General features: G+C 43.2%; 1 protein-coding gene across 1 annotated transcript in view; it reads left to right on the top strand.

Annotated features, from left to right (window-relative positions):
- The first annotated feature begins 7,713 nt into the window (after positions 1–7,713).
- Positions 7,714–11,993, top strand: part of FAM171A1 (family with sequence similarity 171 member A1) — a 335,845-nt gene continuing 331,565 nt past the window's right edge. The window contains exon 1 of the mRNA XM_030199961.1: positions 7,714–8,015. Coding sequence (XP_030055821.1) covers positions 7,904–8,015 — 112 coding nt within the window. The 5' untranslated portion in view covers positions 7,714–7,903. The remainder of the gene's footprint in view (positions 8,016–11,993) is intronic.

Below are 11,993 nucleotides of genomic sequence, written 5' to 3'. Positions count from 1 at the left end.
CTTCCTTTTTTGGCTTTTTACCCGCTGCAGTAAAAGAGGCCTCGGCACACGGCAAATCCACGAGCTGACGCTATCACAGGGCCCCTTTTACTGCAGCTTGGTAAAAGGAGCTCTAACTTTGATATACTGCCATTAGGGAGTGGCTATAGAAAACCTTTAGAGATGTTTTCTGAATTTCAAGATACAAATGTTTCCAGATGTTGCTTGTAGCACTGAAAATAAGAGGAAGCACTCTTAACTGTTGCAATCTAACCTTGTGCAGATGAGGGCTACTTTTATCATGATATACCCTTGTGAATGTGTAATTACATTTCATGGGTGTAGATATGTTGTTTATTTAACCATCTCATTTTTCTGTGTTTCCATTAAAACAGCAGTTGTACCTTTTCTACTCCTTACCTAATGTATGATCCAAGCATCCTTATAATTATGTAGAGACTATTCTGCTAAATTTTCCTTTTACAACTACTTTCTATTAATTCTCCATTTGTTATATCCCAGCTGAATCAAAAGACCAGCTGTGCACTTTTTTTTAGTAATAGCTATTTTCTGGACAAGGACGTTCTCCTGTATTTTCCTTTGGGTAATTCTTGTAATTTTGTTTCAAAATTATATATATATATATATATATATATATATATATATATATATATATATATATATATATATATATATAAATAAATCATTAGAATCTTACATGTTAGATCTCACTATGTTAAAATCACTGCACACAAGTCCAATTGCAATCTCACTGTGCAAAAATAAACATAGTAAATGTGGATGATAAAGTTTCAAATAGTAAACCAGCAGGGCCTCACTAAGGGCCCCTTTTACTAAGGTGCAGTAGCGGATTTAGCGCACGCTATAAATTAGCATGCACTAAACGCTAAGATACCCATTATATTCCTATGGGCCTCTTAGAGTTTAGCACGTGCTAATCGATAGCACACGTTAAATCCACTAGTGCGCCTTAGTAAAAGGGGCCCTAGGTTGACGCCATTATGCCTTTGATTTCATGACTCGCTTCATGCTGTTTGTCGTGTGATTTGTGACCTCATTTTAGATAGAACATATATGTCACAATTGATTTATCCAGATTGGGATGTGTACAATTCTCCTACAATTTTAGATAAGTATCTGCCAACATAGAGCCTTTTCTAAAATACTAGTTGAAAACCTGAATTGAGAAAACACAACAATTTACAGGTAAGTTGGTATTCCACAATCTACATTTTTGTTGTTGTTGTTGTTGTTGCATTTAGATACGATAGAAATTTTCTCTCCCTAGAAGGGTCACTATCTAAGGGCTCCTTTTACAAAGCTGTGCTTCTTATGGGCTTCATTACATTTGCTGCACCGGAATCACTATTACAGCGAAGCCCTAAATGTGTAGCTGAGGGCTTGGAGGATTAAGTGATTTGTCCATGATCACAAGGAGCCACAGAGGGATTTGAACTGGGCTCTTCTGCATCTCAGCCCACTGCTCTAACCATGAGGCCGCTCCTTCACTACTTACACATGTATGCCTGTCATTTGGCAAAAACATATACATGTCATTAATTAACAAAAGAGGCCTCAATCTTTTTTTCATACTGAAGAGAGAAATAAGCATCAGGGAATAAGGGGGAGAACTCTTTTAATCCCTTCTGTTAAGGGCTGGTCCAAAAGAGCACTTTTTACAAATCTACATGGGTAAGGGAGCAGCTGTAAAGCGGGATGTGGATATATTGGGATGTATATGTGCCTTTCCTTTCTGAAATTTGAAATACACGTATAGATTTTAGTTCCATCGTAGCCCATGTAAATGCTGGCTTTCTGAAATCAGGGTTTACATGTGTATGGGATATACATGTAAATAGCAAATAGGGCTTCTAAAATATGTGCCTCTATGTTTTAATTTTCCTTTGTTTCCCTCCTTGATGGAGGCAGTGTAGTATGAATGAGCATTTTTATCCTTTCACCCCTAGTTCCAGAGGTTAGGGCACAGAGAGGTTTCTCTGCCTAATTTCAAGGGCAAGGGATATCAAAAGAGTGACTGTATATTGGTAAAAGGATCACAAGGGCCCAGTAAACTGTAAGAAGCTGATTGCATATTACATAACTCTGATCAACAGCTAGTCTAAAATCCCAAGGGAATTTACTCAGTTTTCAGAAATACACCTTTGAGTCCATTTTTATTTTTGATTTTGCAATATTACATCCATTTCAAACATGTATTGGATACAGAGAATATACTGTATTAAACATACTATAACATAAAAGATATTATTATTATTATTTCTACTTCAACCACAATCAACACCACATTATGAGGCAAGAAACTAGGAAAAACTAAATAAGAAGAAAAAAAAAACGTTGAGTTTAATTTACTCTACTAAGAGGAAGAAACCCCCAGTTACTCGCTAGCCGATATAACAGCATATTTAAAATGGGGCCTCAGGTCTGAACATCAATCTTACTATGCTCTTTTGATTCAATATATGTTTGCATTTTTCTGGGGTCAAGGACCATCAATAGACACAAAGCATCTGCATGGATATTTAAGAACAAATGTCCCAGGTATTGCGAGGATTTGTGGTTTAAGCACCAGGAATTCTCGTCTACGCTTTTGTGTCTCTTTGTTAAGATCAGGAAAAATCTGAATTTTGGCTCAAAAAAAAAGTACATTCATATGCCTGAAAAACAGTTTGAAGATATTATTTCTATCAAACTCAAGAGCGAATGACATCAGGAGAGTTGTACATTCAGTAACCACCTCTAATGAGCTCTCGAGGAACTCGGTCAAGTTCAGGTCCAGATGAGATTGAGAAACCAGGGGCTGAGATCGAATTCCAGATATATAGTGAGCCCCAGTGATGGGAGGAAAGCCCTCCACTGGGATTCCTAAAAATTTCTCCGAAGTATTTTTTTAAGCATATCTTTAGCAGGAATTAAAGGAGACCGGAAAATGAAGGAATCTCAAATTATTTCTCCTCCCCTGATTATCCAGATACTCCAGCTTTTTGGCTAGAGTATCTCTGTCTTTTACCAAAGTTCCTGTCAGGTCTTGTATTTTCTTAAGCTCTCCTCCCAGTGCTTCAGTTTTTTCTTGGTTTTCTTGTATTTTCCCACAAAACTGCTCTTGAGTTTGTTTTAAAGTAACAATTTCTTCTTTTATGGAAGTTGTTACCTTTGTTAGGCTGGTGTTCATCCCCTGTATGGCATCCCACAACAACTCAAGCGTTATCACAGCTGGTTTTATCCTTTCACCGCTTACCACTGAAGGTGCCACCAGGACAGGAGCTCACTGCACCCAAATCTGTAACCGCTATCTTCTCTGGGGTCGATGCTTCCATGGGGCCTCCTCCGGTTGCTAATGCGGTAAACACTTCAGTTTGCATTAGCTGTCCCTCCGATAGAGAGCAAATACTTCCGGGTCGTGGTGGAGCTGTGAGTGGAGGCGGACTAAGTGATGCTGCCTCTATGCTGCAGTCCGATAGACCAGCTACAGACCCCATCGTCGCAGGTGCTGGCGTTCTATTCATCTGAACTCTGTACTTCTCTAATGTTTGTTGCCGGAGCGCCGGGCTTCCAGGGCAGGAGGAGGACTGAATCCCTGTTTTCCTCTTCCTTTTCCCCATGAATCTTCAAGGGAAAAGTGCTGCTTTCTCAGGTAACAATGTCGGGTTTCGGGAGCTCAGAATCTACTTCCTCTGAAGTCGCCATCTTGCCTTCCTACCTGAGTCAATTTTTAAATCACAGGATTCAATCATTTTTATTAACCAAACTCAATATACATAAGAACACAAAACATGCTGAACTCGGTCAGAATACAAATCCATTGAGCCCAGGACCGTGTGCAACAGTGCCCAGTCCAGGGTCAACAGCAATTACCTGGCAGTTCCCACAGGGTAGATCCATCCTTAATGCCTCACTCCTGGAGACAAGCACTGAATTTTCACCAACCTACCTGGCTAATTCCTTTTTATGGACTTTTCCTCCAGGAACTTATCCAAACCCTTTTGGAGGAGATTCTATATACGGCGCCTAAGTGTATTCTATAATCAGCACCTAGATTTAGGCACCGATTATAAATATGCTTGGTTGATATTTCAGCGCCGATATCTGTGCGTATCCATTTACACCAATGAAAACCTGGTGTAAATCTCAACATGTAGATTTAGGCACACTGGGCCATATTCTATAACTAGACACCTACATTTTGGAACGCCCATGAAATGCCTATTTCCCCACCTATAACCACGCCCCTTTTTGCCTCCGTGCATTAGAAGTTCGGCCACATTGTTACAAATACGTTTATCGAATTATGCACCTAAATTCTACAGTGCCAATTAGTGCTCATTATTGCTTGTTAAGTGCTATTATCAGCGCTCATTAAATTGTTAAGCCAATTAAGTTATGCATGGTGTTATAGAATCCGTGCTGATTGTGGTACCTAAATCTAAGCATACTATATAGAATCCAGGGGTTTATGATCAATCTTTTTATTGCCAATGGATGCATTACAACACTTCAGATTAGCGCTGCATACGTCTAGTAGTGCTATAGAAATGATAAGTAGTAGTAGTAGTAGATTTTCTATTCAAAACGTCTCCTAAACTCAAACATCCCTTCAGCTTAGCATTACACTGCTAATTCTGGTTACACAAACTGTAATAGCATTCACAATTTCACTTTGACATAATGAAGGGATGCCAAACCTCTTGTAACCATTTTTTCATGGATCTACTAGCAGAAAGATGTCAATAATGCACTGTCAGTGCTTCTGACTCAATCCATTTAAGCAAAATACACTTTTATTTGTTGTTCGCAACCAGAACACTTTCTGCATAAACAAGATATTAGTATGACATCCCAGCTCAAGAATGTTCATCATATCCAAGAGACAAACTGCCATACTCTCACTCACCTAGGTGTTCAATAACTCTGATAAATGTTCAGAAGCACCTATTAAAAACTCATTTATACACAGACATGACCAAACTGGGGCTGGAGTCCGACATCTTTTTTTAGCTGCATTATCCGGAGACCACCGCCGCTGACAATCATTGCAGCCTGCCCTGCAGCTATCCAAACAGCGCTGGGGAAATCCATGGGTGGAACAAAGGCAAGCCCCCGAGTTATCAACTGAAGACTTCCAAAAATCCAGATGCCATCCAAGGGCAGGATGGGTCAGAGGGGCAGGGTCCAGTGCAGGCCGGAGGCAGCCTGTAAGGCTGCTGCTGGCTCTGCAGCACAGAAAACCTTTGAAAAGGTACAGTACCTGTATTGGACACTGGTGAGAGAGTGCCGTGGGCAGGGTCGGGAGAGATGCTGGACTATAGTTGGAGGGGGGAGGGAGAAGGCGTAGCCATGGGAGGGCCCGGGCCCCTTCCTTTGGACTCAGGTCACTAGGCCCCCTCCTATGGGGAAGAGAGACACAGATGCTGGATGAAGAAATCTAGTGGGTGTGTACTAAAATCAACAAAATTTGCCTGTTCATCTCTTTATTCTTCTTTAAATTTGAATTTTAAAAGTACTGCCTGCGACTCCAGAAAATCCAATCCCAAGCGATCCGTATTTTTGGACTTGAACCGTAATTAGCAGCAATATGAAGTCCACTAACCCTGTATCCAGATTTAATGGGTTGCTACTATCTGGAAAGCATTGGCACTAGGGCCAGTGTTAGACATGCTGAGGACCAGGGCAGAAATTTTGAAAGGGCCCCCAAAGCCTGCCAGCAAGAGTACTGCCTTCAGTTTGAGGCAGGCTTGGGGCCCTTTTTGCATGGGGGCCCAGAGCAAGTGCCCTACTTATACTCTAATGCTGGCCCCGATTGGCCCCGACCACTCTACCAGATATTCAGCGCTGGCCACTATCCCTTTATCAGCACTGAATATCCAGATATATTTCAACCACAATGGTTGGGAATTACTGATTGCTTTGGCTGAATATCATCCCCTATATGCTTAGTTACAACTAAGCAGGACTGATCCAAACATTAGGCAAAGTAGGCAGTTGTCTAGGGCAGCAGCTTCTGGGAGGCAGCAAAGAGCAAGTTGCAGTCAAAGCAAAACAAGTTCTGATGGCCACAAACTCAAAGAATCATCAGTGAGTAGTTTTACCTGCAGGATGAATGGGCAGTTTTCAAATAGCTCATTTGCCCTTGGAAATGGTTTTTGAAAATTGCCCTCATTGAGCCAGATTCTGTAAATGGTGTCTAAAATCTAGACAGGTCCAATTTTTATTAAATGCTCTGTACTTTTAAACAAAACATTACAAACCAGCAATGCATTGAAGATCCGACCATCACAATGACATTGACTAGAGAAGATCTTTGTGTAGAAATACATCCCCAGTCCCAAAAATAAACTCCCCGATATTGCCTATTCAATGAAAGTTTTATCTAAAGATCCAAGACCTTGATTCTGATAGTCCCTGATCTAAGGCCAGGTCCAATTAATGTGCCTAGTGCTATTCTATATAATATGCCTAAAGTTATAGAATGGTGTATAGAATAGCGCATAGGACCAGGGAATTCATTTATGCCACTGAAAACTTGGTGAAAATACCTCCAACTAAATGTAGACGCATTTCCCTGAATTCTTTAACAATGCTTGTAAATTTGAGTAATGACCCCCGACACACCCACAATCCTCCCATGGCTGCACCCCCTTTTCAGCTACGTGCGTTGGAATTTACGTGCGCCTCTTTTTAGAATATGTCTAAAAAGAAGTGCACATAAATTCCAATTATTGCTAATCAGTGATAATTGGTTTTTATTGGCCGATTATCATCACTGATTGGCTCATTACTCAATTGTGAAAAACAGTGTGCATAAATTAGCCGTGCACACAATTTAGTGCACGCTACTCATGATGCCTTATATAGAATCCTGCCCATTATATGTATATATGTACAAAACAAAGTTTAATATTTAAAAGAATGATGTCCAAATGATGTTTCACATATTGTTTTGGGTGTAATGGTGCTGCGACGATCACAATTCTAATTTGGGGGGGGGGGGGGGGGGGTTGCTTCCTAGGAGTATAAAGGTTAATGGTGCAAGGCTCAAGTTTTGCCTAGGGAAGTGCTTCTCAATTCAGTCCTGGGGGCAGACCCTCAGTCAGGTTACAAGAAATCCACAATGCATATGCATGAGATACATTTGAATACACTACGTTCTCCGTATGCAAATATTTGTCATGCATATTCATTCTAGATATCCTGAAAACCTGATAGGCTGGCTGTACCCTCAGGACTGTGCTGAGGACCAGTGGCCTAGGGAACCCAATACCCTTGTACTGGCTCTGGCATTAAGGTATATTAAAGTACATTAATTAGTTAATGCAAATTAGGGAATGAGGCCTTAGTTTGTGTACCAGAGGCGATAGAGGGTGAATTCTGGAAGTTGTATTTCCCAAAATATATCAATAGAGTAGATGCCATCCAAAGGCCTCCTAAATTAAAACCACAAACTTCTTTCTCCAGTAAGGAGGCAGAGCAGCAGGGAGCCACCGGCTTGAGGCTGAAAACATCGTCAGCAGCACCCTGGCACAGCTGTACCAGCCATGCGCCGGCGGATGGCGCCCTCGTCCAGCTTTACCAGGCCCCACCCGGGCTCGCAAGAGTTAAAAGCTGGCTGAAGTCGCCGCGATTCCTCCGGGGAGTTAAAAAAAAAAAAAAAAAAAAACAACGGCTGTAGTGAAGAAGAGAGCGAGGGAAGGAGCAGAGGAGTTACAATACGGAGCAAAGGAGCAGCAGCAGAAGAAGAGAATAAGGCGGAGGAGGGAGGGAGCTTGCAGCAGTGCACCAGGGAGCAGCATGGAGGCGGCTGCAGGAGGAGCAGCAGCACTAGCGCTCTGCACGTCTCCCTCTCGTTGCTGCTGCTGTTAGCGGTACCGGTGCCGGTGCTGTGGCGGACATGAGCGGGGCGGCGGCGCTCCTCCTCCTCTTCTGCTTGCTGGGCTGCAACGCGTGGAAAGCTCTGTCCAAGAGCCTGCGGGAGCAGAACCCCCGCGAGCCAGCGGCTGAAGGTCGGTGGAAGGGAAAAGGGAGGGGGGGGGGAGATGCTACCGCAACCCCGTTCTGATTGTAGGCTCTGGAAAGGATGCGCCTGAAAAAAGTTACGGGGAGGAGGAGGAAGTGAGGGTCTGGGAGCTGCGATCGGGGGAGGGGCTGTCAAGGCGTTAAATGTCTTACTGCACTGCTGCCTCACTGCTTGCTCGCCCCGTTATAATAGCCTCCCCTCCCCCCTCGCTATGCAGACTGAAGGGGGATGAGGCCGGGGGTTGCACCATTTCGAAACCGATCACATGAAATGGGAATTGTAAACTGGTGGGCAGTGGTGGTGGTGGGGTTGGTTGCGGGGGGGGGGGGGGGAGTGATGATTGCCGCTCACTGGCTGGAGTGGAAGTTGATTCTGGGGGCGGGTGCTGTGCCCCCCCACCCCCCCAGCCTGTAGTTGTAGCCGTGGGTCCTGCTGCGGCGCCGCTCCGCATCTGCAAACTTTTGTATGGCTGCGGACACCGATCCCGGTTAGACAGAAGCAGGCGGTGCAGCAGCAGCCCTGGCCTCTCTCGTTCCCTTTGTTTTATTGCTTTGCGGCTTTTGTGGTCCCCTGCTTCTAATTGCATGGGAATATAAAAGGAGCGTGCTCTCATGCTGGAGTAATCACACCGCCTCTTTCATTTTCTGGGATATTAAAATTATTTTAGCATGTCTCCTTCTCCCTGTCCATTTGTTGTTTTGCACAGAAGCGTAAAACATCTCCTTTCTATAGCTAGTGGTTTGGATTTTTTTTTCACACGTTGGATATAGGGAAATCAGTCTTTGCACCATTGACAGAAATGCAATATTTCCTTGCATTAATCCTAGTTATGTCAGTAGTGGCATGAGCACAACTCCATCCTGTATCTGTGAAAGTGTGATGAAATTAAAACTGGGCACTTTGTGACTTTTAGTGATCTCTTAACAGGGCTGTACCATTATTCCATTATTCTTGGCAATGAAAACAAATCCAGGTCTTTGAAGGTCTGTGCTGTATTTGTAGTTGCTGGTTTTGATATCACAGAAAAAAAAGGTGATTTGGTTTAAATTCATGGGAAAGCTGCATGTTGTCTAGTTGAGCAGCTGCAGAGTTTCCAGATCTGGGCAATTAGATATGCTTCTATTTGTTTTGAAGCCTAGAGGTCTTTTCCCACTGTCAGAATTCAAAACTTAGTGGCCCTTATTTATTTATTTATTTAATTTAGATTTTGCTCACACCTTTTTTCAGTCGTAGCTCAAGGTGAGTTACATTCAGGTACACTGAGTATTTCTGTCCTTGGAGGGCTCACAATCTAAGTTCATACCTGAGGCAAGTGACTTGCCCCAAATCACAAGGAGTGACACTGGGATTTGAACTGGCCACCTCTTGGATGTCAAGACCCCTACTCTAACCACTAGGCCACTCCTCCACTCCAGAGGAGGCAGTGGGGCTAATGGCAGGTTTGCATGTGGAAATCGGCCCTACTGCCAGGCTCACCCAGGAGCACAGCGGTAGTTCCGAGTTTGCCGTGTGCCGTTTTCGGCACTAGAAAATATTTTTTTATTTTCTACCACTGAGTGAGCGTGCCCGGTGGTAATCGGGCAGCACCAGGCGCTGCCCGTTTATGGCTGGGTTACAACCGGAGCCCTCACCGCCTCCTAAATATTTGCATTGAAATTTTTTAAGTACCGTATAGCCATTTACTGCCTTATTTGAAAAAAATCCCTTTTACCTTCTGCAGTAAAAGGTGGCCTCAGCGCACAGCAATCCCACATGCTGACACCGCTGTGGGCGACCTTTTACCACCGCTTGATAAAAGGGTCTCAGTCTCTTCTCTCCTTGTATTTACCAAATCAGATAGATGTTAAGAAAGAAAGAAAAATTGTGTACAAAACAAGGAAGAAATGCCCAAGCAAACCAACAGAGAAAAAGGGAAAAAAAGAAAAAGTTGGGAGACAAATAATTGAATTCCAATTCAAGGGTAACTTGTTTATTAAAACCAAAAACAAAAATGCACAAATTTGCAACAAAGCTAAAATGGTCTCTCTTATGGACAGTAAACTTGTTCAATAGACTCTTGTTAGATTCAAATAGACTCAACGCAATCCTGCATGTCAGCTTAGAAGGTGCCTTCTGTGTCTTAACGCAGGATTGTGCATTTTTGTTTTTTGTTCTAAAATAAACAAGTTACCCTTGAGTTGGAATTCAGTTGGTCATCCCCCAGTTTTTTTTCCTTTTCCTCCGTTAAGAAAGAATACCAGGTATTATATCTGAGAACTTTTTCTATTTTTAAAACATTGAGGGCCCTGTTTACTAAGGTGTGCTAGCGTTTTTAGCGTGTGCTAAAAATCAACGTGCACTAACTGTGTAAACAGGGAATATTACGGGCATCTACATGGTTAGCGCGTGCTAAAAACGGTAACGCGCCTCTAGTGCAACTTAGTAAACAGGGCCTTGAGTTTTAAGGGCCTAAGGGCCCTGTTAACAAAGGTGCGCTAGCGTTTTTAGCATGTGCGAACCGTGTAGACGCCCATAGAAATATGGATATCTACATGGTTAGCGTGAGCTAATTTGCGCATGCTAAAAATGCTAGTGTGCCTTTGTAAGCAGGGTCCTAAGTCACTGATACTTGGGAGAACTGGTAAATATCACCAAAGTTCAAAAAATAGGAGCACCTCTAATCCCTTCTGTGACCGCAGTGAGTCTAATGGTGAGTTTCACTGTAAGTCAGTGGTTCTCATCTTCTCTTCTGTTGTGACACACTTGACAGACAATATTCATGTATGTGACACACTGAACACTAAAATTCTCAGCTGAACAACAACAACAAAAACTAAATATTTCATCGTTGATACTAAGTTTAGTGTGAATTTACCTATCATTCAATCCCATATCAAAAAACTGGATGTAACACGTCAGTCCCAAATTTCTCACTTGCCATACAAGACAAATATATATATTAAAGTTCTGGCGTCACCTCAGTAACAGCAATATAAAATCCCTCCACTGCCAGACACTGTGAAGCAACACCAATCCTGTAAATTTGCTATTTATTTATTAGGATTTATTTACTGCCTTTTTGAAGGAAATTCACTCAAGGCGGTGTACAGCAAGAAAAAGTCAACCATAAGCAACAGACAATTACGGTAGTAAAAATATTCAAATAACAATACAAAGTATTGCATAGTATACTACATTTACAATGTCAACATAGTACGTAATAAACATTTTAATAAACATCATAGGTATAAGCAAAGATGGAAAATATAGATAGATGGTGGTGTACCTACCATATATGGCACTCAGGTTAGAGCGTGCACCCCCCCACCCCCCCCAGGCGTAACACACATCCCTCCTCCAAGCAAGGGGGTGTGCAGAGCAAGCTTGCAGTTGTCAGCTCTGCCGGTCCCCTGCCTCCTCTGACATCAACTTTCTGTTCCGGGGCAGTGGACTGGCAGAACCGACAGCCACACGCCTGCTCTGCGGATCCCCTTGCTGCCGGCACCCGGGGGACTGCTCCCACCACCCGGCATAGGTACGCTAGAATAGATAGATAACAGAGAGTAACAGGAGTAAGAAGATAAGGGGATAAATTTAAGAAAGTTGCACATGAGGTCAGAAAAGTGCTTGAATATTACCTTGGCTAGGGTAGTAGGAGTGGCTAAACATGACCTGCTATAGTATGTGCAGCCAGTGTCACTGTGTGTGTGTGTGTGTGTTTGGAGAGGTTGTGGTTAGGGTTACTCCTTCAGAGGACCTTAGTGTCCTTGGATGTGTGTAGGGGGTGATTCTGTTCTTCAAGAACTCGGGGCCATTTTCTTTAAGGGCCTTGAAGATCAGACAGAGGCTTAGCTACGGGGGGCCATGGGGGCCTGGGCCCCCACAAATTTCATCCGGGCACCTGGTTTGGCTGGCAGGGGTCCCCAACCCCCGCCAGCTGAAGCCTTCTTCAGCGCTGGTCTCTAGTGCAGCCGCGTTCGCTGCC

Source organism: Microcaecilia unicolor, chromosome 1 (assembly GCF_901765095.1).
Source record: "Microcaecilia unicolor chromosome 1, aMicUni1.1, whole genome shotgun sequence".
Classification (NCBI taxonomy): domain Eukaryota; kingdom Metazoa; phylum Chordata; class Amphibia; order Gymnophiona; family Siphonopidae; genus Microcaecilia; species Microcaecilia unicolor.
Note: the sequence above shows the minus strand (reverse complement) of the source record. Positions and strands in the feature narration are given on the sequence as shown.